This window comes from Symphalangus syndactylus, chromosome 3, assembly GCF_028878055.3.
Source record: "Symphalangus syndactylus isolate Jambi chromosome 3, NHGRI_mSymSyn1-v2.1_pri, whole genome shotgun sequence".
NCBI lineage: Eukaryota > Metazoa > Chordata > Mammalia > Primates > Hylobatidae > Symphalangus > Symphalangus syndactylus.
In genome coordinates, this window is record NC_072425.2 from 50,398,790 (window position 1) to 50,426,392 (window position 27,603).

General features: G+C 46.4%; 1 protein-coding gene across 1 annotated transcript in view; it reads right to left on the reverse strand.

The window, feature by feature from the left end:
• The window catches only part of MFSD14B (major facilitator superfamily domain containing 14B), a 91,284-nt gene extending 78,076 nt beyond the window's left edge, over window positions 1-13,208 (reverse strand). The window contains exon 1 of the mRNA XM_055271854.2: window positions 12,753-13,208. Coding sequence (XP_055127829.1) covers window positions 12,753-12,860 — 108 coding nt within the window. The 5' untranslated portion in view covers window positions 12,861-13,208. The remainder of the gene's footprint in view (window positions 1-12,752) is intronic.
• Window positions 13,209-27,603: the final 14,395 nt, after the last annotated feature.

The following is a 27,603-nucleotide window of genomic DNA, read 5'->3' on the forward strand; positions in this document are numbered from 1 at the left end:
AGAAAAGATGTGCTGTACTATTATCCCAGCTTACTGCCTGATAAAGATTCCAGGCCTCTGCTCTGGTAGGAAGAACCCAGACAAAGCCTGGAGGACAACTTCCTGAGTTGACACGAAAGTGAGAGCTAATGGAGATCAAGGCAGAACAGAGTAATAGAGGGAAGAGAGATAGAAGCTCAGAGATCTGCAGAAGATCCACTTCAAGAATTCAGCAGGGTACTGATAAGCACATGCATGTGACGTAATTATCAAAAACCAGGGAAAAAACATCTGAACAGTATACAGATCTGGCCAGATGTCACTCTGAGCCTATGCAAGTTTCCACCATCTAACCTTAAAAAACTTTTTTCACTCACATAGTGCTGAGTACAAAATCAGGAAAACCTTGCCTGAGTAGTGGAGAATAATTAGTCCTACAATGAGCACTGCTCCAAATGTGCCTAATAAGATAACTGCAGATTAGACAACGCAGAAAAACGATACAAACACATGATATGTTCTATACATACATGAAATTAAGAAAGTAATTTCATTTACAACAGCATCTAAAAGAAAAAAAATACCTAAAAATAAATTTAACCCAGGAGGTGAAAGACTTATACACTGAAAACGAGAAATCGTTACCAAAAACAAATTTCACCTAAATAAAGACATTTATGTCCACAGGAAGGAAGACTTACTATCACTAAGCTATCAATACTATTCAATGTGATTTACAGATTCAATACAATCCCTATCAAATTCCCAAAGACTTTCCTGCAGAAATGGAAAAGCCCAGGAGTTTAAGATTACAGTGAGCCACAATCACACCACTGCACTCCAGCCTGGGCAACAGAGCAAGACCTTCTCTCAAAAAAATAAGTAAAGAATAAAAAGGAGGTCCTTATTAAGAATTCAGGATCACCTCAAATTCATATGGAATTGCAAAGGACACCAAACAGCCAAAACAGTCTTGAAAAATTACAAAATTGGAAAACACACACTTCCTGATTTCAAAACTACAAAGCTACAGTGATCAAAAGAGTGTGGTACTTGCATAAGGAGAGACATACACCAATGGAATAGAATGGAAACTCCAGAAATAAGCCATGTATGGCCAATTGATTTTGAGTAAGGGTGCCATAAAAGAATGGTCTCTTGAACAAATGCTGTTAGAGCAACTAATTTTTGGCATGTAAAAGAGTAAAGCTGGACCCCTACTTCACACCATATATTAAAATTAACTCAAAGGGATTAATGGCCTACACATAAGAGCTAAAAACATAAAACAGAGATAAATCTTGGATTTGGTAATAGATTCTTATATATGACACTAAAAATACAAGAAAAGAGAGAGAGAGAAGTTGGGCTTTCTCAAACCACAAACTTTTAAAATGAACCAAAGACCTATCATTAGACTTAAAACTATAAAACTTAGAAGAAAACATAGGGCAAAAACTTCATGGTATGAATTTGGCAATGACTTCTTGGATATGACGACAAAAACCCAGGCAACAAAGTCAAAATAGATACACTGGACTTTATCAGAATTTAAAACTTATGTGCATCAAAGGACTCAATCAGCAGAGTTAAAAGGTAACCTACGGAATGGGAGAAAATTTGCAAATCAACTGCCTGCAAGGGAGTGTCTCAGTCTATTTTGTGCTGCTATAATAGAATACCACAGACTGAGTAATTTATAATGAAATGAAATTTACTGGCTCACAGTTCTGGAGAAGTTCAAGAGAGAGGGAACGGCATCTGGCCGGTGCCTTCTCACTGTGTTATCCCATAGGAGAAGGCAGAAAGACAAAAAAGAGACAAAGGGGAGCCAAACTCATTATTTTATAAGGAACCTACTCCCAGGATAACAAAACTCACTGCATTAATCCATTAATTAAGAGTAGGGCCCTCATAGCCTAATCACTTCTTAAAGTTCCCACTATTTTTTTTAAACGATTTTCTTTCAATAGCCCTGACAGTGCCACCTCTTAATACTATTACAATGGCAATTAAGTTTCAAAGTGAGACATTCGCACCATAGCAGGGAGTTAATATCCAGAATATATGTATAAATAATTTTACAACTCAACAATAAAAACAAAAAGCAAATAACCCAATTTAAAAATGGGCAAAGAGGCCAGGAATGGTGGCTCATGCCTGTAATCCCTGCACTTTGGGAGGCCAAGGTAGGTGGATCGCTTGAGCCCAGGAGTTTGAGACCACCCTGAGTAACATGACAAAACTGCAACTCTACAAAAAAATACAAAAATTAGCTGGGCCTGCTGGTGCGCGCCTGTACTCTCAGCTATGAGGATCGCCTGAGCCTGGGGAGATCGAGGCTCCACTGAGCCGTGATCGTGCCACTGCACTCCAGCCTGAGCAACAGAGAGAGAGAGACCATGTCTCAAAAAAAAAAGGAAAATTCTGACACATGGCACACATGGACAAACCTTGGGGACATTATGCAAGATGAAATAAGTCAATCACAAAAAGATAAGGATGAATACCGTATGATTCCATGCATATGAGGTATCTAAAGTAAGTCAAACACATAGAAACAGAAAGGAGAATGGTGGTTGTCAGGGAATGGGAGGGTGGCAAAAAATGGAAAGTTGTTGTTTCATGGGTATAGAATTTGTTTTGAAAGAAGAAAAGGTTATAGAAATTGGCTGCAGAACAATGTGAATATAGTTATACTACTGAAGTCTACACTTAATAATGGTTAAGATGGTAACTTCTTTGCTATGTGTATTTTACCACAATTAATTTTTTTTAAATCAACTGTATTTCTATATACTGGCAACAAGCAATTGTGAATTTAAATTAAAAAAAATTACATTTATGAAATGATACCATTTACAATAACGTCAAGAAATATGAAATGGAATAATCTGACAAAAGATAGGAAAGACATGTCAGCTGAAAACTACAAAACTCAGCTGAAAGAAATTACAGATCTAAAATAAATGGAGAGATACTACATTCATCCATCAGAAGACTTGATCAATTCTTCCCAAATAGATCTTCACGGCCAAAGAATACCAATGACAATCCCAAAAGGCTTTCTTGCGGAAACTGCCAGGCTAATTCTAAAATGCAAAGACCCGGAATCACTAAAATGACTTTAAAAAATAACAAGATTGGGGGACTAACTGTTAGCTTTCAAGTCTTATGAACCTCCAGTTATCAAGACTGCATGGTACTGATGTAAAGACAAATAGATCAAAGGAACAGAATAAAGAGTTCAGAGACTGACTGATATACGGACAATTGATTTTTGACAAAGATGCAAAAGCAGGCTGGGCACGGAGGCTCACGCCCATAATCCCAGCACTTTGGGAGGCCAAGATGGGTGGATAACGAGGTCAGGAGTTCGAGACCAGCCTGACCAACATGGTAAAACCCTGTCTCTATTAAAAATACAAAAATTAGCCAGGCGTGGTGGCATGTGCCTGTAATCCCAGCTACTCAGGAGGCTGAGGCAGGAGAATCGCTTGAACCTGGGAAGTGGAGGTTGCAGTGAGCCAAGACTGTGCCACTGCACTCTAGCATGGGCAACGGGACAAGACGCCATCTCAAAAAAAAAAAAAAGATGCAACAGCTATTCAATGAATAAAAACATATTTTTCGGCAAATGAACAACTGTTCATAAACAAATAATTTCCACCCTTATCTTGCACCATATAAAAATGTAATCGAAATGAAACATAAACCCAATTGTAAAATCTAAAACTATAAAGCTTCCATAAACAGAAGGAAGGCCAAGCACGATGACTCACGCCTATAATCCCAGCACTTTGGGAGGCCGAGGTGGGTGGATATTAAGGTCAGGAGACTGAACTCATGCCTGTAATCCCAGCACTTTGGTAGGCCGAGGCAGGTGGATCACGAGGTCAGGAGATTGAGACCATCCTGGCTAGCGCGGTGAAAGCCCGCCTCTACTAAAACTGCAACTCTACTGAAAATACAAAAAATTAGCCGGGCGTGGTGGCGGATGCCTGTAGTCCCAGCTACTCGGGAGGCTGAGGCAGGAGAATGGTGTAAACCCAGGAGGCGGAGCTTGCAGTGAGCCGAGAGTGCGCCACTGCACTTAAGCCTGGGTGACACAGTGAGACTCCGTCTCAAAAAAACAATAATAATAATGCAAAAAAAAAATTAGCCAGGTGTGGTGGCACGCACCTGTGCCTGTAGTCCCAGCTACGTGGGAGGCTGAGTCAGGAGAATCCCTGGATCCTGGGAGGCGGAGATTGCAGTGAGCTGAGACCGCGCCACTGCATTCGAGCCTAGGCGACAGAGCGAGACTCTGTCTCAAAAATAATAACAATAATATAAAAAAATTAGCCAGGCGTGGTGGCACGCGCCTGCGCCTGTAGTCCCAGCTATTTGGGAGGCTGAGGCAGGAGAACCGCTGGGAGGCGGAGATTGCAGTGAGCCGAGATCATGCCACTGCACTCCAGCCTGGGCGACAGAGAAAGAGACTTCGTCTAAAATAAAGAAAAAAATAGAAGGAAATTCCTATGATTTGTTATTAGGCAAAATTTCTTAAATATGAAACCAAAACCCTGATCTATAAAAGAGCAAATTGATAAATTTCATCAAAATTTAAAATTCCTGTTCTTCAAGACATTGCTGAGAGAATGAAAAGATAGACCACGGCCTAGAGAGAATGTATTTGCCAATCATTTGACGAGGGACTTGCATCTCAAATATATAAAGAACTCTCAAAACTCAATTACAAGAAAACAACCAACCAACAACAACAACAACAAAAAATAGGCAAAAGACAAGAACAGACATTTTGCCAAAAGGGATATACAGATGATATATAAGCTTAGGAAGTTGGGCACATGGCTCACACCTGTAATCCTAGCACCCTGGGAGGCTGAGGCAGGCAGACTACTTGAATCCAGGAGTTCAAGACCAGTCTGGGCAACATAGCAAGACCCCATCTCTATAAAAAATTAAAAAATTAGCTGGGGCTGGGCGCAGTGGTTCACGCCTGTAATCCCAGCACTTTGGGAGGCCAAGGCGGGCGGATCACAAGGTCAGGAGATCGAGACCATCCTGGCTAACACGGTGAAACCCCGTCTCTACTGAAAATACAAAAAATTAGCCGGGCGAGGTGGCAGGCGCCTGTAGTCCCAGCTACGCGGGAGGCTGAGGCAGGAGAATGGCGTGAACCCCGGAGGGCGGAGCCTGCAGTGAGCCGAGATCGCGCCACTGCACTCCAGCCTGGGTGAAAGAGCGAGACTCCGTCTCAAAAAAGAAAAAAAAAAAAAAATTAGCTGGGTATGGTGGCATATGCCTGTAGTCCCAGTTACTCGAGAGGCTGAGGTGGGAGAATTACCTGCGCCCAGGAGGTCAAGGCTGCAATGAGCCAAGATCATGCCACCGCACTCCAGCTTGGGCAGCCAAAGTGAGACTCTGCCGGAGGAGGAAAAAAAAAAAAAAAACTTATAGAAAGATACTGAATGCCACTAGCCATAGGGAAGCACAAATTAAAAGAACAATGAGACATCACTAAAGACCAATTGGAAGGGCTAAAATTGGCCAGGTGTTGGTAAGGATATGGATGAACTAGAATTATCATACAGCGCTAGCTGCAATGTAAAAACTGTACAATTACTTTTAAAATAATTAGTTTGGCAATTTATTTTATTTTATTATTTTTTTAAAGATGGAGTCTTACTATGTTGCCCAGGCTGGTCTCAAACCCTCGGGCTCAGGCAATCCTCCTGCCTCAGCCTCCTAAAGTGCTGGGATTACAGGCATGAGCCACCATGCCCAGCCAACAGTTTCTTAAGAAGTTAAATACATCTACCATATGACCCAGCCATTTCACTCCTATTTACTTTTAAAAAAGTGTATTCAGTACAAAGATTGGCACACGGATGTTCACAGCAGCTTTATTTGTAATAGCCAAAAACTGGTGAGAAGCCAAAAGTCCATCAACAACGGAATGTACAAATTGTGGTTTATCCACAAAATGGAATACTACTCAGTAATTAAAAAGAATGAACTACCGATTTATGTAACACTGATAAATATCAAAATAATTTATGCTGAACTTTTTAAAAACCAAAGAGGAGAATATGCTGTATTTATAAAATAACAACAACAAAAAAAGCCAGAAAATTCAAACCAGCTGGGGGCGGTGGCTCACGCCTGTAATCTCAGCACTTTGGGAGGCCAAGGTGGGCGGATCGCCTGAGGTCGGGAGTTTGAGACCAGCCTGACCAACATGGAGAAACCTCATCTCTACTAAAAATACAAAATCAGCCAGGCATGGTGGCGCATGCCTGTAATCCCAACTACTTGGGAGGCTAAGGCAGGAGAATCACTTGAACCCAGGAGGCGGAGGTTGCGGTGAGCCGTTATCCCGCCATTGCACTCCAGCCTGGGCAACAAGAGTGAAACTCCATCTCAAAAAAAAAAAACAAAAACAAAAACAAAAAAAAAAACGGAAGAAAATTCAAGCCAATATATAGTGACAAAGTAGATAAATTATTGCCTGGAAATGGAGGTGTAGAGGGAGGTAAAAACAAACATTTGAGAGTGATGAATATGTTTACTATCTTGATTATGATAATGGTTTCACAGGTGTATAGACATGTCACAACACAAAACTGTGCACTCCAAACACATATAGTTTATTTTATGTCAGTTAAACTGAATAAGGTTGTTTAAAAAAGACAAGCAAATACAAAGCTAACTATAAAAAAAGTCAGACTAAGGCTGGGCACAGTGGCTCACACCTGTAATCCCAACGCTTTGGGAGGCCAAGGCAGGAGGATTCTTTGATGCCAGGAGTTCGAGACCAGCCTGGACAACAAAGCAAGATCACATCTCTATAAATAAAAATTTAAAAATTAGCCAGGCATGATGGGGACGTACGTGTAGTCCCAGCTACCAGGAGGCTGAGGCAGGAATATCACTTGAGCCCAGGAGTTTCCGGCTGCACCGAGCCATAATCACACCACTGCACTCCAGCCTGGATGAAAGAGCAAGACTCTTGTCTCAAAAATAAATAAATAAATACATACATACATACACATTAAGAATAGATTTCTCTCCAATTCTCACAGAACAATGCTCTTGCTATGCCATAACCTCTTTCTCCATAGCATATCTAAGATTTCATAACCACTTGTGAAAGTTCTACAACATGCTGAACTGGAGGAAGGGAAGAGGGAAAGGGGAAGAGAAAACACATGTAAGAAACTGAGAAATTTCTTTTTTTTTTTTTGAGAAAGAGTCTCGCTCTGTCACCCACGCTGGAGTGCAGTGGCACGATCTCCGCTCACTGTAAGCGTGGTCCACCTCCCAGGTTCACACCATGCTCCTGCCTCAGCCTCCCGAGTAGCTGGGACTACAGGCACCCACCACCAGGCCTGGCTATTTTTTTGTATTTTTAGTAGAGACGGGGTTTCACTGTGTTAGCCAGGATGGTCTCAATCTCCTGACCTTGTGATCTGCCTGCCTCAGCCTCCCAAAATGCTGGTATTACAGGTATGAGCCATCACGCCCAGCTGAAACTGAGAAATTTCAAAAATGCTTCCATAGGGTAATAAAGCATGTTTACGTGTATACAGCCACAAGGATACCTAACAGTAAGAAAAAATTAATGTATTTGTGTTATGTAGAGGAGGCTGTATGCACTTTTACCATTACCACTGAATACTTTCCTGTATATTCTAGTTCATTTAACATCAAAATAAGATATAAAATTATCAACACATGCAATATTTGTGTATATTTATCAAGAAGATCCTACAAAATTAAATATTTTTTGAAAGACAAAGTACAAGTTATCAATGCAGAGTACCACCCAGACATGGTGGCTCATGCCAATAATCCCAGCACTTTGAGAGGCTGAGGCTGGAGGATTACTTGAGGCCAGGAGTTCAAGACAAGCCTGGACAACATAGTGAGATCCAATCTCTACAAAAATTTAAAAAACTAGCCAGGCATAGTGCCACGTGCCTATAGTCCTTGCTACTAGGGAGGCTGAGGTAGGAGGATCATTTGAACCCAGGAGTTCAAGGTTACAGCAAGCTATGATTGTGTGCCACTGCACTCCAGCCTGGATGACACAGTGAGACCTTACCTCTTAAAAAAAAAAAAAAAAAAAAGGGCCAGGAGCAGTGGCTCGTGCCTGTAATTCCAGCACTTTGGGAGGCCAAGGCAGGTGGATCACCTGAGGTCAGCAGTTCAAGACCAGCCTAGCCAACATGGTGCAACCCCATCTCTACTAAAAATACAAAATTATCTGGGCATGGTGGCACATGCCTGTAATCCCAGCTACTCGGGAGGCTGAGGCAGGAGAATTGCTTAAACCCGGGAGGCAGAGGCTGTAGTGAGCCAAGATCACACCATTGCACTCCAGCCTGGGCAACACAGCGAAACTGCGTCTCAAAAAAAAAAAAAAAAGAAAGAAAGAAAGAAATGTACACCACGAATCCCTACAGAAGATGAAAAGAGCCTAAGCGGTCATTATTCACAATTTTATGCCAATTAATTTGACATTTTAGATAAAATGGGCAAATTCCCAACAAAACACAACTTACTGAAACTGACAGAACTAAAAATCAAACAGAAAACCTACGCTGTTCTAGAATTAACCGCCAAAAGGCCAAGAACTATAAAGTTCTAGAACTGTATTACCAATCTTACACAAACTCTTCTAGAGAATAGAAAACCAAACTATCCAACTTGTTTTTAAGGCAGATAGCATTTGGATATCTGTCTCCTCCAAATCTCATGTTGAAATGTGACCCCCAATGTTGGAGGTGGGGCCTAGTGGCAGGTCTTTGGGTCATGGGGGCTGATCTCTGCTCAGTTGTTTGGTGTCCTTCTCACAGTAATGAGTGAGTCCTCGCTCCATTAGTTACCACAAGATCTGATTGGTTTTGTTTATTGTTTGTTTTTGAGACAGAGTCTGACTCTGTCACCCTGGGTGGAGTGCAGTGGCGCCTCCCAGTTTCAACCTGTCTCAGCCTCCCAGGTAGCTAGGACTACAGGCATGCACCATCACACCCGGCTAATTTTTGTGTTTTTAGTAGAGACGGGGTTTCACTATGTTGGCCATGCTGGTCTCCAACTGCTGACCTTAAGTGATCCACCCCACGCGGCCAAGATCTCATTGCTAAAAGGAGCCTGGCACCTCCTCCCATCTCTCTCTTGCTCCCTCCCCCACACGTGATAAGCTGCTTCCCCTTCGCCTTCTGCCATGATCGCAAGCTTTCTGAGGCCCTCACCAGAAGTAGATGCTGGTGCTAAGCTTCCTGTACAGCCCAAAGAACCACTTTTCTTGATAAATTCCCCAGTCTCTGGTATTCCTTTACAGCAACGCAAACAGGTAACACACACCTCCTTTTTTTTTTGAGATGGAGTCTCCCTCTGTCACCAGGCTGGAGTGCAGTCTGTTGCCAGGCTGGAGTGCAGTGGCAGGATCTCGGCTCACTGCAACCTCCGCCTCCCAGGTTCAAGCGATTCTCCTGCCTCAGCCTCCTGAGTAGCTGGGACTACAGGTGCGTGCCACCATGCCCAGCTAACTTTTGTATTGTTACAGACACAGGATTTCACCATGTTGGCCAGGATGGTCTTGATCTCTTGACCCCATGATCCGCCCGCGTGGGCCTCCCAAAGTGCTGGGATTACAGGTGTGAGCCACCGCACCCGGCGACACACCTCCCTTTTCTAGAAGGAAATGATCTCTTGGAGTAAATACTCTTTTATTTTTCAGATTATGACATCTCTTTGCCAGTATCTTTTTCTGTTTGCCAAACAAGGTAGAAAAAAGTTGTCAGGCCAAGCATCATGGCTCTAACCTATAATCCCAACACTGGGAGGCTGAGACAGGAGGATCATTTGAGCCCAGGAGTTTGAGACCAGCCTGGGAAACAGAGCAAGACTCCATCTCTACAAAAAATAAATTAAAAAAAAAAAGCCAGGCATGATGGCACATATCTGTTGTCCCAGCTACTCAGGAGGCTGAGGTGAAAGGACTGCTTGGGCCCAAGAATTTAAGGCTGCAGTGAGCCATGACTGGCCACTGCATCCCAGCCTGGATGACAGCAAGACCCTACCTCAAAAAAAAACAGAAAACAAAAAAGAAAAAAGTTATCAGCTGGACAGTATTCCCTGTGATTACTAGTAGCATCTAAGAACCTGAAATCATGAGTGTCACTGAAACCAAGCAGTAAGGAAATTCCAACACATTAAAATAAAATCAATTCATATAGGGGCTTTAGGACACAGCACCCAGAGTTGACATTAGAAACTGCAAAAAGGGGCCGGGCGCGGTGGCTCACGCTTGTAATCCCAGCACTTTGGGAGGCCGAGGCGGGCGGATCACGAGGTCAGGAGATCGAGACCACGGTGAAACCCCGTCTCTACTAAAAATACAAAAAATTAGCCGGGCGCCTGTAGTCCCAGCTGATAGCGCCACTGCACTCCAGCCTGGGCGACAGAGCGAGACTCCGTCTCAAAAAAAAAAAGAAACTGCAAAAAGGAAAAATGCATAATTCAGGGGTACTAGCATATGACACGAACGTATATGATTAAAAGCATTCACTGTTCTCCCAACGTCCACACACTCAGAAAAACACTGCTACCTGCTCATGCTCGTCTTCTCACTATCTACTGCAAACACCAAGAAAACTCAGTATTCATCACAATTAACATCAACTCCATGCGTTCTCAGAGAAGAGGAAAGACCAGGCAGGAATCTACCTGTGCCCAAAATTAGGTTACCATCAGGATCCAACGGAGAAAGAATTGGGGAATAAACTGAGTCTAGGTTTCTTTGAGTAAACATCCCTCACAAGTTTCTGCTCTTATGCACATAAATTTAGCAACTTTAATTTTTAGGTTGGGGTCTAGTTCCTGTCAACACTAGGAAATGGGAGACAACTACTTTTATCACGGTCAGATCACCTATAGATTGTGATCATTCAATCATACATGCAAAGAATATTACAAAATAATAACAACATTAGTATGTATTAAGGGGCTTACTAGATGCCAAGTTGCAGCAACCCTCACAACCCTATGAGGTAAATGCCATTATTAATCAGGAGTTACGTTAACTTACCGAACTGTGGAAACTGGGATTCCAAGCATGCTCGTCTAATCACTATGCTAATAATGCTTCAACCTGCCAGTTTATTTTTTATTCTGTAAGCCATAAGGAGCCAATGAAAAAAATTAAGGACAACAGTAATGATCATCTTTACATGCTAGAACACACTACTCAGCCATGTGCAAGGTGGACTGACGCTGGGGTGAGCAAGGGTCTTGAAAGAGATAGTCAAAGGCTGGGTCAAAAATGCTGAGGAAAGGAGCATAAGAATGCATAGGAGACGATAAAAACCTAAAATCTGTATCTAATAAACTTAGCTAGACTTTCTGACTGTTGTAAGTATGGGAAGGGATGAAGGAAGCTACCTCGCAGGTTACTAGCTGGGCCACTGGTTAGTAATTACTGCCATCAATTAATGAGACAGGAGGAGGAACTGGTGCTTTAGTTTTTTGTAGCAAGCAGGAAGAGAACAAGTCTACTTAACGCGAATCAAAATGAGAGAAAGCAATTCTACAAAATTTCTCTCCCCCGACAAGATAAGCTTCTCATATTACAGAGATCTTAACTTTGAAATGCTTTTCAAAATAGGGAGTCACTTGGGCTGGGAGGGGACTTCAACTAAGTCCTCATTTTACAGATTAGGCACTGAGGGGCAAGCCTGTTTGAATACTCTGTCCAGGGTGTGCACTGTTCAGGCAAAACCAGGACTAAAAACCAGCTCTGCCGGCTCCGTTCTACCTACTGCTCCTTCTGCTTCACCGGCCCTCCCAACCTACTAATAGGGATTTACATCCCCAAATACGTTCATGTAAACACTTAGCATTCTTCAACTAAAAACAAAATCAGATATGTAAGCTAAAAATCTAAAGCCAAAAGCATGTATTTAATTTCCATAAAATTTCTATTTTTCTTTGGAAAAACTTTCCCATTGTGTCAGTTTCTATTCACTGTAACATTCTCTATATTTCAGGTCCTAAGACCCGAAAAAACTCCTTTTTAAACTTAGGCCTTGAAGAAACGACAAACCCTCTAGGCTTAATATTCCACCATATGAAACCACTGACATAGACAAGGCCTGTTCTGCCGAAACCAGGCCAGTTAAGTTAGGGCTCAGTTGCTTCTGTATTATTGTCAGAAGCCATCTCGACCTCAAGTAAAAGTAAAACTGGAGAAAGAGGCCGGCCTAACTTGCTCCTCAGCTGGTCCCCAGCAACGCCCCTGGAAACTCTGCTCCCCATCGCTAGGACCGCCCCTCCGACGCCGGGAGGACACGGAAGGAGCAGCGAGGCGCTGCCCGGCATCCGCCGCCAACTTCCCGGTCGACGGTCTGATTCAAATGCTCCCTACCCGTTTTCCATGTAGACCTGGAGAGAAACTGCGCCAGGAAAACTGTTATCAACTGTTACAGGGACGGAGAACTCCGAAATAACCAAATTACTACTTATATTCACTGTCCCATGTCTAGCGCCTTTTGAAACAATAACCAAATCCTGTAAAAGTTTTGTCTGCGATGAGCAGTCACTAGGAAAAACCTGTATTCGTGATGAATTCCCCCCCCCCCCCCAGAAAAGGACCGGTTTTCCGAGAGCCGAAGCCCCTGCCCGGAGCGACGGGCTCGCGGGCCCCGGGTGCGACTCCACCCAGCCTCCCCGGGATTCAGGCCGCCGGGCCGCGCGCCCGCGCTCACCCAGTTGCTCCCCGCGGCCTGCGCGCCCGCGCGCTTCTCCGGCATGGCTCCCGCCTCGGGCTCCGACGCCGCCTTCTCCTCCGGCTCCGGCGGCGGCTCCACGCTCATGCCGCGGCCATGCCCGCGCCAGCTCGGGGCGCTCCGGGACGACGGCGACGCCGCGGAGGCGGCGGCGGTGCCCGCGCCCTCATGGGCTCTGCGGCCCGCGGCGGCCTGCGGGTCAGGCGGCGGCGCCAGCGGCGGCGCCGAGGGCTGAGGAGGCGGCAGACGCTGAAGCTGCGGATCAGGCTAGCAGAAGACCGCAGCTCCAGGAACCGACCACTTAGCAAACCGCACCGACCCCGACTCTCGCAGTTGCCGGCGGCGTCAGGGGCGGGCTGGGCGGTCAGGAGACTGTGCCCCGCCCCGCCTCCCCACAGGCCGGCGCCGGGCAGGAGGCCCCGCCCCGCACCTCAGCTCCCGCCTCGAGAACGAGTCCCGCGCCTGAGTAGCCTCCAGCGACACCACGCCCACTTCAGACCCCGCGTTACCTCGCGACTGGCGCCTTGGCATCAGGACTTCGCGGCGCGCGGGAAATACGTCATTTCGAGAGCCCCTACTTCTGATTTCTTTTTCCGGAGAATGTGGACTGAGGCTAGCAAGTGGGGAGGGGCAAACTCGTGGGGGTTTAGTAGTGATTGCAGTTCAGTTCTGGTCTTGGTTTGCGCCAACCCACCAACCTCTCAAGTTTTTCTATGATTCTCCAAGAAGAAAATAATATAATAGCAATGTCTCCCAAACGTACTTGAACACTTTTTATTCTTGACACGATTAATATCTTGCAGAATGTGTAGGACACAGTTGGAAAAGCCTGGCTTCTTATGTTTATTTATTTTGAAAGATATGCACATAATACTTAAGTATAAAAAAGCCTAGAGGCCTGGCGCGGTGGCTCATACCTATAATCCCAGCACTTTGGGAGGCCGAGGCGGCTGGTTCACCTGAGGTCAGGAGTTAGAGACCAGCCTGGCCAACGTGGTGAAACCCTGTCTCTGCTAAAAAAAAAAAAAAAAAAAAACACCAAAAAAATAAGCCAGGCTTGGCGGCGCACGCCTGTAATCCAAGCTACCCGGGAGGCTGAGGCAGGAGAATAGCTTGAACCTGGGAGCCGGAGGTTGCAGTGAGCCGAGATAGCGTCACTGCACTCCAACCTGGGCGACAGAGTGAGGCTGTGTCTCAAAAAAAAAAAAAAAAAAGACTACAAAACAATAATAGATTTTGATCTTTTTACAAACATCAATAGAAAAAAGAATAAAATTATTTCTATTAACAGGATTAATAATTTTAATTGAATTAAAGTTATTTCATTTAAGAATTTTTTCAGGTTGGACGTGGTGGCTCATGCCTGTAATCCTAGCACTTTGGCAGGCAGAGGTGGGCGGATCGCCTGAGGTCAAGAGTTCCAGACCAGCCTGGCCAAAATGGTGAAACCCCGTCTCTACTAAAAATACAGAAGTTAGCCGGGCGTGGTGGCGGATGCCTGTAATCCCAGCTACTTGGGAAGCTGAGGCAAGAGAATCGCTTGAACCCAGGAGGCGGAGGTTGCAGTGAGCCAAGATGGTGCACTGCACTCCAGCCTGGGTGACAGAGTGAGACTTCGTCTCCAAAAAAAAAAAAAAAGCCTCTCTTTCGCTTCCCACCCGCCACCCCCAAACACACGCACACACACTTTGCAGAAGTCGATACTTTTATTTATTTATTTAATTTATTTTTTGAGAGTCTCGCTCTGTCACCCAGGCTACAGTCACCCAGCCTAGATCAGTGGCGTGATCTAGGTTCACTACAACCTCTGCGTCCCGCATTCAAGCGACTCTCCTGCCTGAGCCTGCGGAGTAGCTGGGATTACAGGTGCGCGTCACCACGCCTGGCTAATTTTTGTATTTTTAGTAGAGACGGGGTTTCACCATGTTGGCTGGGCTGGTCTTGAACTACTGACTTCAGGTGATCCGCCCCCCTCGGCTCACCGAGCCGGCCTGGTCTTTTTTTTTTTTTTTTTTTTTTTTTGCGACTAAATTTCGCTCTTGTCCCCCAGCTTAGATCAGTGGCTCGATCTCGGCTCACTGCAACCTCTGCCTCCCGGGTTCAAGCAATTCTCCTGCCTCAGACTCTCGAGTAGCTGGGATTACAGGTGCATGACACGACCTGGCTATCTTCCGTATTTTTAGTAGAGACAAGTTCACCATGTTGGCCAGGCTGTTCTTGAATTCCTGATCTCAGGTGATCCACCCGCCTCGACCTCCCAAAGTGCTGGGATTACAGGCGTGAGCCACTACACCCAGCCTGATTTGTCTACTTTTCTGAATGATTGTTTTAACAAATAGTTTTTAAAACACAAAGGGAATATATGCATAATGTCATGCTGTTTGAGTATTATGTTTATGCCACTTATGAGCTTGCGTATCAGTTTCTGATTCCTGTATCCATGAAACAGAAAATTTTGTAGACTGTTTTTTTGTTTTGTTTTGAGACAGTCTCGCTCTGTTGCCCAGTCTGGAGTACAGTGGCGCGATCTCAGCTCACTGCAACCTCCGCCTCCCGGGTTCAAACGATTGTGGTGCCTCAGCCTCCCGAGTAGCTGGGACTACAGGCACCTGCCACCACACCCAGCCAATTTTTGTATTTTTAGTAGAGACAGGGTTTCACCATGTTGGCCGGGCTGGTCTCCAACTCCTGACCTCAAGTGATCCGCCTGCCTCAACATCCCAAAGTGCTGGGATTACAGGCGTAAGCCACCATGCCCAGCCTGGACTGTTTTCTTAAATAGACTTACAATAAAGTTATCCTAGAGGGAATAATGGAGTTTTTGGAAGTTTATTTTCGTTATCACAAAAGCCACTAAAGTTTGCTATAATACTAGCAGTGTATATTTTTAACTATGGAATAGGCTGTGATTCTACTGAGGCAAACTTATAAATTATACCAGATAAGTATACCATTATATCTTTGATGGTTGATATTGCCATATCAGCTATATCAGAGTAATATATGCTAATACAGTTCTTTTTCCTAAGAGGAGAAATTCAAACAATTTGCTGATTTTTTTTTTTTTTTTTTTTTTTTTTTGATACAGAGTCTTGCTCTGTCACGTAGGCTGGAGTTCAGTAACGCGATCACAGCTCACTGCAGCCTTGACCTCCTGGGCTCAAGTGATCCTCCCACCTCAGCCTCCTGGGTAGCTGGGACCACAGGTGCATAAAACCATGCCTGGCTACCTTTTTTATTTTTGGTAGAGACAGTGTCTCACTGTGTTGCCCAGCCTGTTCTCCAACTCCTGGGCTCAAGCAATCTTCCTACCTCAGCCTCCCAAAGTACTGGGATTATAGGCGTGAGCCATTGTGCCTAGCCTTGCTGATTTCTATTTAATATTTTTGTTGAGATTTTTTGTTTTAAATAAATTAATTTCATCTGGTCCTGAAGCTGGATTTTTTTTTTTTTTTTAAGATTGGGTTAAACCTAATGCTAAAATAGGGTATCTAATAACTGAGAGTCTTTAATCCCCAAGACTATCATCTGGTTTAATGATTCACTAGAAGAACCCTAAAAAGTTATTTTACTCATAGTTACAGTTTATTATAGTGAAAGGATATAGATGAAAATAGCAAAGGTAAGAGGCAGCAGAGTCCACGAGAGACCACGCACAAGCTTCCAGTTGTCCTTTCTGAGTAGTCTATGGGCAGCACCTAATTCTCCCAGCAATGATATGGATCTGGGTGCTGTGCTCTCTCTCTCTCTACTTATGTGTGCGTGTGTGTGTGAGTGTGTGTGTGCGTGTGTGTGTGAGTGTGTGTGTTAACAATACATGTAGTTTCAGAAGTTCTAACTCTGTGGAAGCAAATTTTCCAACTATAGTGTTTATGTACGGTTCTTTTTGTTTTTATCCTGATAGTAGCCAGTCAAAACAGTTTTCCAAATCAATTCAATTTATTTCTTATTTACTCAAATCAATTATTTTTTGATTGAGTAATCAATCAAAATTTTATTTATTTATTTACTCAAATCAATTTATTTTTTCCCCACTCACTTTGGTGAGGTTATGCCATACCTTTGTAATATAATTAAGTTCATTTGTCATGCCGGCCATTCTATCCTAAGATCCCACTTTAATTTGCATAAAGTTAACTCTCTGCGGTGTATCATTCTGTGGATTTTGACAAATGGACGGGCCAGGTGCAGTGGCTCAGGCCTGTAATCCCAGCACTTTGGGAGGTCGAGGTGGGAGGATCACTTGAGACCAGGAGTTCCAGAGAAATATGTAGTTAGGCATCTACTGCCACAAGACCCTAAATATTCCCTTGTGTGGTCAATTTGTAATCAACAGAAAGGGGTAAGTGGTATTGAATTCATCACTTTTTATATATAATCTGAATCTTTTTTAAAGTATGATGCAATTGGGTTGTTCAATAATGTCTGTGAGTCTTGTTGTACTGGCAGTTGTCTGCTGGGAAGGAAATCCAGAGCTGGCACCTGCATGGCCCAGATCCAAGCCAAGGTGTATAAAGCAATACCTTCACATGGTATCTTTGTTGCTCTGTTTCTCCACCTGTCTACTGTTCCCTGTGTGAAAGGATAACAAACTGTCTTACGATAATAGTCTAAATGTTTAAAACACACTTCACTTAATTTTGTTTGTTCCAAGCACTACTTTGTAATTATAAAACAAATTAACAATTATAACCTAATGTGTTAAGATAAACTTATTTTCACAGATTTTTTTCTTTTTGAGACAGAATATCACTCTCTCACCCAGGCTGGAGTGTGGGGTGCAGTGGTGCAGTTTTGGCTCACTGCAACCTCTGCCTCCCAAGCTCAAGCAATTCTCCTGTCTCAGCTTCCCAAGTAGCTGGGATTACAGGTGCATACAACCATACCCAGATAATTTTTTTTTTTTTGAGATGGATCTTGCTCTGTTGCCCAAACTGGAGTGCAGTGGTGCAATTTTGGCTCACTGCAACCTCCGCCTCCTGGGCTCAAGTGATTCTCCTGTCTCGGCTTCCCAAGTAGCTGGATCACAGGCACATACTACCACACCCAGATAATTTTTTTGTTTTTTCAGATGGTGTCTTGCTCTGTCACTTTATAGTGGCACAACCTCAGCACACTGCAACCTCCACCTCCCAGGTTCAAGCAATTCTCATGCCTCAGCCTCCTGAGTAGCTGGGATCACAGGTGCCTACCACCACACCCAGCTAACTTTTGTATTTTTTTTTTTTTTTTTTTTTTTCTAGTCTCTTTCCATTTATAACGATCAGAGAGGAGAAGGTACACATGGCTCTTTTGCAGACAGCCACTTGGATAAATGTTGTTGTAATTATTACCTGTGGCACAGCAATATGGCCTGGACATTCCACAAACATGTAGTCACTATTTGGAAAGAGGTCTGCACTTCATCAACTGAAAGCCAGTGTCATATTAAGGACTTAATGAATAATGAATAAAGACCAGCATTCACATGAGTTAAATTAAAAGTTGTTTTTTTTTCCTTTTTACCATACAGAGCCTCTGCTTTGACTCAATATTTAATTAAAGACTAGAATGATTGCTATAATAAAACACATTGTTAAAGCACATTGTAAAATATGAAAAAAATTTAACGTTTCATACATTTCTATTTTCATAATTTATATACCCATGAAAGTTACTCAGATTTATCTCTTTATAGACTTTTTTTTTTTTTACTTTTTTTTATTAATTTTTTTGCATACAAAAACAATAAACATTTTCTAAAAATACATACAAACAAAAAGATGCGTATCAAACATATTAGGAAGGTTGCACATGGGAAGTCGGGGAATAGAAATGGGGGTGGGAGTTAAAATAAATGAGAGAGGGACTTTATATGGATCAGTGATAATAATTCAATCCTCTATTTGACAAAGAAGAGGGAGAAGGAAGAGGAAGAAAAAGAAAGTGGGATAAAGGATCAGAAAGGGAGGAAAATAGAAAAAATTAGAGTATGACTCCAGGGTAGACCTGTTTTGTTGTCACTGAGTTGGTTGGTTGGTTTGTCTGTTGTATTCTTCATGTTTCGCCAAGTTGGCCAGACTGGTCTCGAACTCCTAGCCCGAAGTGATCAACCCGCCTCACCCCCCAGAGTGCCGGGACCACAGGCGTGAGCCACCACGTCCAGCCCCCACATTGCTTCTGGCCTCCGTGGTAGACCTCCCAGACGGAGCGGCCAGGCAGAGGAGCTCCTCACTTCTACCCAGACACGGGGCGGCCGGGCAGAGGAGCTCCTCACTTCCCAGACGGGGCGGCCAGGCAGAGACGCTCCTCACTTCTTCCCAGATGATAGGTGGCCGGGCAGAGGCGCTCCTCACTTCCCAGACGATGGGTGGCCGGGCAGAGGCGCTCCTCACTTCCCAGACGATGGGTGGCCGGGCAGAGGCGCTCCTCACCTCCCAGACGATGGGTGGCCGGGCAGAGGCACTCCTCACTTCCCAGATGGGGCGGCCGGGCAGAGGCGCTCCTCACCTCCCAGACGATGGGTGGCCGGGCAGAGGCGCTCCTCACCTCCCAGACGATGGGTGGCCGGGCAGAGGCACTCCTCACTTCCCAGATGGGGCGGCCGGGCAGAGGCGCTCCTCACCTCCCAGACGATGGGTGGCCGGGCAGAGGCGCTCTTCACCTCCCAGACGATGGGTGGCCGGGCAGAGGCACTCCTCACCTCCCAGACGATGGGTGGCCGGGTAGAGGCGCTCCTCACCTCCCAGACGATGGGTGGCCGGGCAGAGGCGCTCCTCACCTCCCAGACGAGGCGGCCGGGCAGAGGCGCTCCTCACTTCCTCCCGGACGGGGTGGCCGGGCAGAGGCGCTCCTCACCTCCCAGACAATGGGAGGCTGGGCAGAGGCGCTCCTCACTTCTTCCCAGACGGGGCGCCCGGGCAGAGGCGCTCCTCATTTCTTCCCGGACGGGGCGGCCGGGCAGAGGCGCTCTTCACTTCCTAGACGGGGCGGCCGGGCAGAGGCACTCCTCACTTCTTCCCGGACGGGGCGGCCGGGCAGAGGCGCTCCTCACTTCTTCCCGGATGGGGCGGCCGGGCAGAGGCGCTCCTCACTTCTTCCCGGACGGGGCGGCCGGGCAGAGGCGCTCCTCACTTCTTCCCAGACGGGGCGGCCGGGCAGAGGCGCTCCTCACTTCCTCCCGGACGGGGCGGCCGGGCAGAGGCGCTCCTCACCTCCCAGACGATGGGTGGCCGGGCAGAGGCGCTCCTCACTTCCCAGACGGGACGGCCGGGCAGAGGCGCTCCTCACTTCCCAGACGGGGTGGCCGGGCAGAGGCGCTCCTCAGTTCCCAGACGGTGGGTGGCCGGGCAGAGGCGCTCCTCACTTCCCAGACGGGACGGCCGGGCAGAGGCGCTCCTCACTTCCCAGACGGGGTGGCCGGGCAGAGGCGCTCCTCAGTTCCCAGACGGTGGGTGGCCGGGCAGAGGCGCTCCTCACTTCCCAGACGGTGGGTAGCCGGGCAGAGGCGCTCCTCACTTCCCAGACGGTGGGTGGCCGGGCAGAGGCGCTCCTCACTTCCCAGATGGGGCGGCCGGGCAGAGGCGCTCCTCACTTCCCAGACGATGGGTGGCCAGAGGCGCTCCTCACTTCTTCCCGGACGGGGCGGCCGGGCAGAGGCGCTCCTCACTTCTTCCCAGACGGGGCGGCCGGGCAGAGGCGCTCCTCACTTCCCAGACGGGACGGCCGGGCAGAGGCGCTCCTCACTTCCCAGACGGGGTGGCCGGGCAGAGGCGCTCCTCAGTTCCCAGACGGTGGGTGGCCGGGCAGAGGCGCTCCTCACTTCCCAGACGGTGGGTGGCCGGGCAGAGGCGCTCCTCACTTCCCAGACGGTGGGTGGCCGGGCAGAGGCGCTCCTCAGTTCCCAGACGGTGGGTGGCCGGGCAGAGGCGCTCCTCACTTCCCAGACGGTGGGTGGCCGGGCAGAGGCGCTCCTCACTTCCCAGACGGTGGGTGGCCGGGCAGAGGCGCTCCTCACTTCCCAGACGGTGGGTGGCCGGGCAGAGGCGCTCCTCACTTCTTCCCGGACGGGGCGGCCGGGCAGAGGCGCTCCTCACTTCTTCCCGGACGGGGCGGCCGGGCAGAGGCGCTCCTCACTTCTTCCCGGACGGGGCGGCCGGGCAGAGGCGCTCCTCACTTCTTCCCGGACGGGGCGGCCGGGCAGAGGCGCTCCTCACTTCTTCCCGGACGGGGCGGCCGGGCAGAGGCTCTCCTCACTTCTTCCCGGACGGGGCGGCCGGGCAGAGGCGCTCCTCACCTCCCAGACGATGGTGGCCGGGCAGAGGCGCTGCTCACTTCCCAGACGATGGGTGGCCGGGCAGTGGCACTCCTCACTTCCCAGACAGGGCAGCCGGGCAGAGGCGCTCCTCACTTCCCAGACGATGGGTGGCCGGGCAGAGGCGCTCCTCATCTCCCAGATGGGGCGGCCGGGAAGAGGCGCTCCTCACTTCTTCCCGGATGGGGCGGCCGGGCAGAGGCGCTCCTCACTTCTTCCCGGACGGGGCGCCCGGGCAGAGGCGCTCCTCATTTCTTCCCGGACGGGGCGGCCGGGCAGAAGCGCTCCTCACTTCTTCCCGGACGGGGTGGCCGGGCAGAGGCGCTCCTCACCTCCCAGACGATGGGAGGCCGGGCAGAGGCGCTCCTCACTTCTTCCCGGACGGGGCGCCCAAGCAGAGGCGCTCCTCACTTCTTCCCGGACGGGGCGGCCGGGCAGAGGCGCTCCTCACTTCTTCCCGGACGGGGCGGCCGGGCAGAGGCGCTCCTCACTTCTTCCCGGACGGAGCGGCCGGGCAGAGGCGCTCCTCACTTCCCAGACGGTGGGTGGCCGGGCAGAGGCGCTCCTCACTTCCTCCCGGACGGGGCGGCCGGGCAGAGGCGCTCCTCACTTCCCAGACGGTGGGTGGCCGGGCAGAGGCGCTCCTCACTTCCCAGACGGTGGGTGGCCGGGCAGAGGCGCTCCTCACCTCCCAGATGGGGCGGCCGGGCAGAGGCGCTTCCCACCTCCCAGATGGGGCGGCGGCCGGGCAGGGGCTGCAATCCCAGCACCCTGGTAGGCCAAGGTAGGCGGCTGGGGGGCGGGGGCTGCCGCGAGGCCAGACCACGCCACCGCGCTCCAGCCCGGGCAACACCGAGCACTGGGTGAGCGAGACTCCGTCTGCAGTCCCAGTACCTCTGGAGGCTGAGGCGGGCAGAGCACTCGGCGTCAGGACCTGGCGACCAGCGTGGCCAAGATGGCGAACGCGTGCCTGCAGCGAAAAGGCAGGCGGTGGCGCGTGCCGGGAGTCCCAGGCAGTCCGCGGCGTGGGCAGCAGCAAGCCGAGTAGATTGCATCCTGGGCCAGAGAGGGAAAAGAAGAAAGAAAGAAAGAAAGAGAAAGAAAGAAAGGAAGGAAGGAAGGAAGGAAGGAAGGAAGGAAGGAAGGAAGGAAGGAAGGAAGGAGGCAACTTTTGTATTTTTAGTAGAGATGCGGTTTCACCATGTCGGCCAGGCTGGTCTCGAACTACTGAACTCAGGTGATCTGCTCGCCTTGGCCTCCCAAAGTGGTGGGATTACAAGGGTAAGCCACTGCGCCTGGCAACAGATTTTAGTTTAAGATAATGTTCTAATCAAAACTTGTTTTCAGTATTTGCAATGCATTATCAGTCCTATTTGAGAGTATTCAGTTAGGTTGGTGCTTTTGTTTTTCTTTTTTTTTTAATGGAGAACTATCCTTACTGAACCTCCTCAATTATTTGCCTTCCATTCAGCACTAGGCTAAAAGGCAGATGTGAATTGCCATCTGGAAAAAAAGTATATTTGGCAATTATACATACCAAGATGATTCAGAGTCAAATGGACCGGGCAAACGTTTTATACAAAGGGTGGAATTTTAGTTAGAATTGCGATCATTAAAAAGTCAGGAAACAACAGATGCTGGAGAGGATGTGGAGAAATAGGAACGCTTTTACACTGTTGGTAGTGTAAACTAGTTCAACCATTGTAGAAGACAATGTGGCGATTCCTCAAGGAACTAGAACTAGAAATACCATTTGACCCAGCAATCCCATTACTGGGTATATACCCACAGGATTATAAATCAAGCTACTATAAAGACACATGCACACATATGTTTATTGTGGCACTATTCACAATAGCAAAAACTTGGAACCAACCCAAATGTCCATCAATGATAGACTGGATTAAGAGAATGTGGCACATATACACCATGGAATACTATGCAGCCATAAAAAAGGATGAGTTCATGTCCTTTGTAGGGACATGGATGAAGTTGGAAACCATCATTCTGAGCAGACTATCACAAGCACAGAAAACCTTGACACAGGACAGGAAACATCACACATGGGGGCCTGTGTGGGGTGGGGGGCAGGGGGAGGGATAGCATTAGGAGGAATACCTGATGTAAATGAGGAGTTAATGGGTGCAGCAAACCAACATGGCACATGTATACCTATGTAACAAACCTGCACGTTGTGCTCATGTACCCTAGAACTTAATAATAATAATAATAAAAAGGTAGAATTTTAAGTGACCCAGGCAAAGGGTTTATTCTACAATGTGTGTGAACCATGTAAAAAGTAGGAATGTAAGGACTTTTTTCCTTGCCCTACTTCTGTTTCACATGCTAGAAATATATACAGCATGCTGCCTGCTGTCCCTGTAGTCTTCACAACAGAAGTGATACCATCTCTATGCCAGAAGCAGGAATTGCTGATGTAGGTCAGCCCCTCTTTTCCTTGTCATCCTCGCATAGTCAATGATCAAATCTTGCTTATGCCCTTTCTCACCTCCTATCTCTTTCACCACTCCATCAAAGCAACTATTGTGCCCTATTTATTTTATATGTCAGATTGTTCTATGCCTGCTTACTGCCTTAGTTCATACCCTTCCCATTTCTCAGTAGTTTGCTGTACATCTTTGGGTTCACTTCCACTTATGCATGTATTCTTCACACAAAATTAGTCTTTCTCACCAAAAGCAATTGTAACAAAAGCAAAAATTGACAAATGGGATCTAATTAAATGTAAGAGCTTCTACATAGTTAAGAAACTATCAACAGAGTAAACAGCCTACAGAATGGGAGAAAATTTTTGCAAACTATGCATCTGACAAACGTCTAACATCCAGGCTCTATTAATATCAGGAACTTAAACAAATCAACAAGAAAAAAAAGCCAATCCCATTAAAAAGTAGGCAAAGGACATGAGCAGACACTTTTCAAAAGAAAACATACATGCAGCCAATGAACATATGAAAAAAAGCTCAATATCACTTATCATTACAGAAATGCAAATCAAAACCACAATGAGATACCATCTCACACCAGTCAGGATGGCCATTATTAAAAAGTCAAAAAATAACAGATTCTGACAAGGTTGCAGAGAGAAGGGAATGCTTTTACACTGTTGGCGGGAGTGTAAATTAGTTCAAACCATTGTGGAAAGCACTGTGACAATTACTCAAAGAGCTAAAAACAGAACTATCATTCAACATAGCAGTCCCATCACTGGGTATATTACCCAGAGGAATATAAATCATTTTATCACAAAGACACATGCATGTGAATGTTCACTGCACTATTCACAATAGCAAAGACATGGAATCAACCTAAATGCCCATCAATGACAGGTTGGATAAAGAAAATGTGGTACATACATGCCATGGAATAGTATGCAGCCATAGAAAAGAATGAGATAGTATATTTTGCTGGACCACTCATGGAGCTGAAGGCTATTATCCTTAGCAAACTAGCACAGGAACAGAAAACCAAATACCAGATGTTCTCACTTATAAGTGGGAGCTAATTGATAAGAACTCAATGACACAAATAGGTGAACAACAGACAGTGGGGACTACTTGAGGGTGGAGGGTGGGAGGAGGGAGAGGATTAAAAAAATAACTATTGGGTACTAGGCTTAGTACCTGGGTGACAAAATAATCTGTACAACAAACCCCTATGACACTAGGTTACCTATATAACAAACCTGCACATGTACCCCTGAACCTAAAAGTTTGAAAAAAAAAATGGTCTTTCTAAAATACAAATCTATCTTACGTCACTTTCTTGCCAAAAATTCATCAAGATATCCTGTTTTCATGAAGGAAAAGGCTCTGGTACATTAGCGTGACATGAATGCCTCAGGCTGTGGCCTCTCCCCACCTGTCAGTCTTATCTCCTGGCATTTTTCTACACCCATATCACTGGGTTCCCATCATCTGTGAGGCTCCCTCAGTCTGAAATAGCCTCTTTCTCCTTCTCCTCCAGCTATTTATCTAATTCCTGTTAAGACTCAGCTCAGGTATGGTCTCCACCAGGTTTTCCCCAAGTTTCCCTTTCCGTATTGCAAAACGTTTCCTTGCACCTTCTGTACACTTTGTTTAGATTTCTGTCAACATATAGTTCTCTGAATGTTCAAACAAACAAACAAACAAACAAAAAACACATAATCTTGCTGGGCACGGTGGCTCACGCCTGTAATCCCAGTACTTTGGGAGGCCAAGGCGGGTGGATCGCTTGAGGTCAGGGGTTCGAGACCAGCCTGGCCAACATGGAGAAACCTCATCTCTACTAAAATACAAAAATTAGCTGGGCCTGGTGGCGGGCGCCTATAATCCCAGCTACTCAGGAGGCTGAAGCAGGAGAATCACTTGAACCCGGGAGGCAGAGGTTGCTGAGCCAAGATCATGCCATTGCACTCCAGCCTGAAGAAAGAGCGAGACTCCATCTCAAAAAACAAAAACAAACAAACAAAAAACATAATCTTATCCAAAGAGATAGTGAGCACATGTCAACATTTTATTTATCTCGGCAATAAGGGAATCCATAAAGTGGGTTCAAAGGAGAATTTGAAAAACTAGGATTATTACAGTCAATGTGAACAAAATGGAAAGATGAATTAATATTGGCACATTAGATGCAGCCCTAGTTAATGTCCTATTGAGCAATTAAACTGTAGCAGTTGGGGTTATCTCATTTTTCCACCATGGAAAAGAAAACCAACTCATCAGTTTCTTAGGAGATAATTTCTAACTTTACAGGGCTGTAAAATATCTGAGCCTAATCAGTAATAACGTCAAAAATAAATAGTCAAAACCCTTTGAGAGTCAGAAGACCCTTGGCTGGGTTTGTCAGACAATCGTCTTATAGCATGACATTGATGGAAGTGGAATCTCTTTACTTTTTTCCAAGTTTTGAGTAATTTTGCCTAGCACTATCATTGTCTACCCTGATGCTATACTTTTTAATTCACTTAATCCTGGCATACACTGTGACTTGAGAGAACTTAAGCGTTGGTGTTCAAACTGGGGTATGTATACCCCTTGTAATATGGAAAGACTTTTCAGGGGTTACGTGGCCATGGATAGCTTTCAGATGACCAATTTCCAGGCCCTCATCCTAGGTGTGTACCCTTTCCTACAGCTAACCTGCTCCCTGAAATGTCTCTGTTCTGCAAGTTCCTCTTTTCCTCCCAGTCCAATCACCCTTCTGCCACCTCACCAAAGCCTCCCACCCATCTCAGCCTGCTCATGAGCACACCCTGAGACCTAAACACTCCCTTTTTCCATTAAGCAAAAGAGCCAAATTGGCCTCAAAAGTCTGACAAAAATATACTGAAAGCCAGTCTACAATATCCTGGAAAATACATTCTTTATCTACAAACTAATGATAAATGTAAATGTCAACTTAAAAGTGTAGGGGGGATGTTAAACAGTTTATTAACTTTTTTTTTTTCCTTAGGAGATAGGGTCTCACTCTATCACCCAGGCTGGAGTACAGTGACATGATCATAGCTCACTGCAGCCTCAAATTCCTGGGCTCAAGCAATCTTCCCACCTCAGCCTCCAGAGTAGCTGAGACTACAGGCGTGCACCACCATGCCCAGCTAGTTGTTTGTTGTTGTTGTCGTTGTAGAGCCAAGATTGGTTTCACTATGTTGCTCAGTCTGGTCTCAAACTCCTGGCCTCAAGGATTCTCCTGCCTTGGCCTCCCCAAGTGCTGGGGTTAAAGGGACAAGCCACCGCACCTGACAAACATTCTTTTAAGGATCAACAAGCACAACACTGAAGGCCACCGCATAGGAGGAAAATTCCGTACCTCCGAACTCCAGTGGAAGCCAAAGCCGAGACCCTTGTCTTTCTGCTGTTGACTCACTGAGCACTGTGGCACCTCCTTTGGTTAGTTTGCCTCTCCCTTCAGCCTGGTCAGCTGATCCTTTTCCACTGGTTTGATTTGAACACTTTGAGTGTTGGCTTAAACCACCCCTTTCTGTCTGTTCCCATTCCTCGCTGCCTTAGTTGGATGAGTGAGAAGGTCTTAGGGTTGATCCCATCCTGGTTCCCCTGTGGAGAGTGTTTGGGAAGTGCCAGTCAATGTAGCCTGGATCATATTACTATCATTTTAAAGTTTCCTGGTCACTCTCCCTGTTACTTTTTACCCTGTGCAGATTTTTTTGTTGTATTTATCACAATTATTTGTATACCAGACAGACTCTTCCTTTCTGGACGTTCATCTTTTTGACAGCAATACTTTTTATTGTTAATCTGTTAACCAATAGTTGAGCTGAAATAAATCCAACTGGCCCACTAGACTGCAAGTATCCCGAAGACAAGTGTGTGTTTTATTTGCAATTGTACATCCAGTGTCTACACACAGAAAGAACGGTAGCACATTTATTGAGACATGACAGGCCAATAGTAAGCCCTTTAATACAGAGTCATTGAGTCATTAGGGCAAACCATGGGCATTGTCTGCATTTTAAATGCAGGGAAATAGAATTAGAGAGATTAGTTATGGCAACTGAGATCACATAGCAAT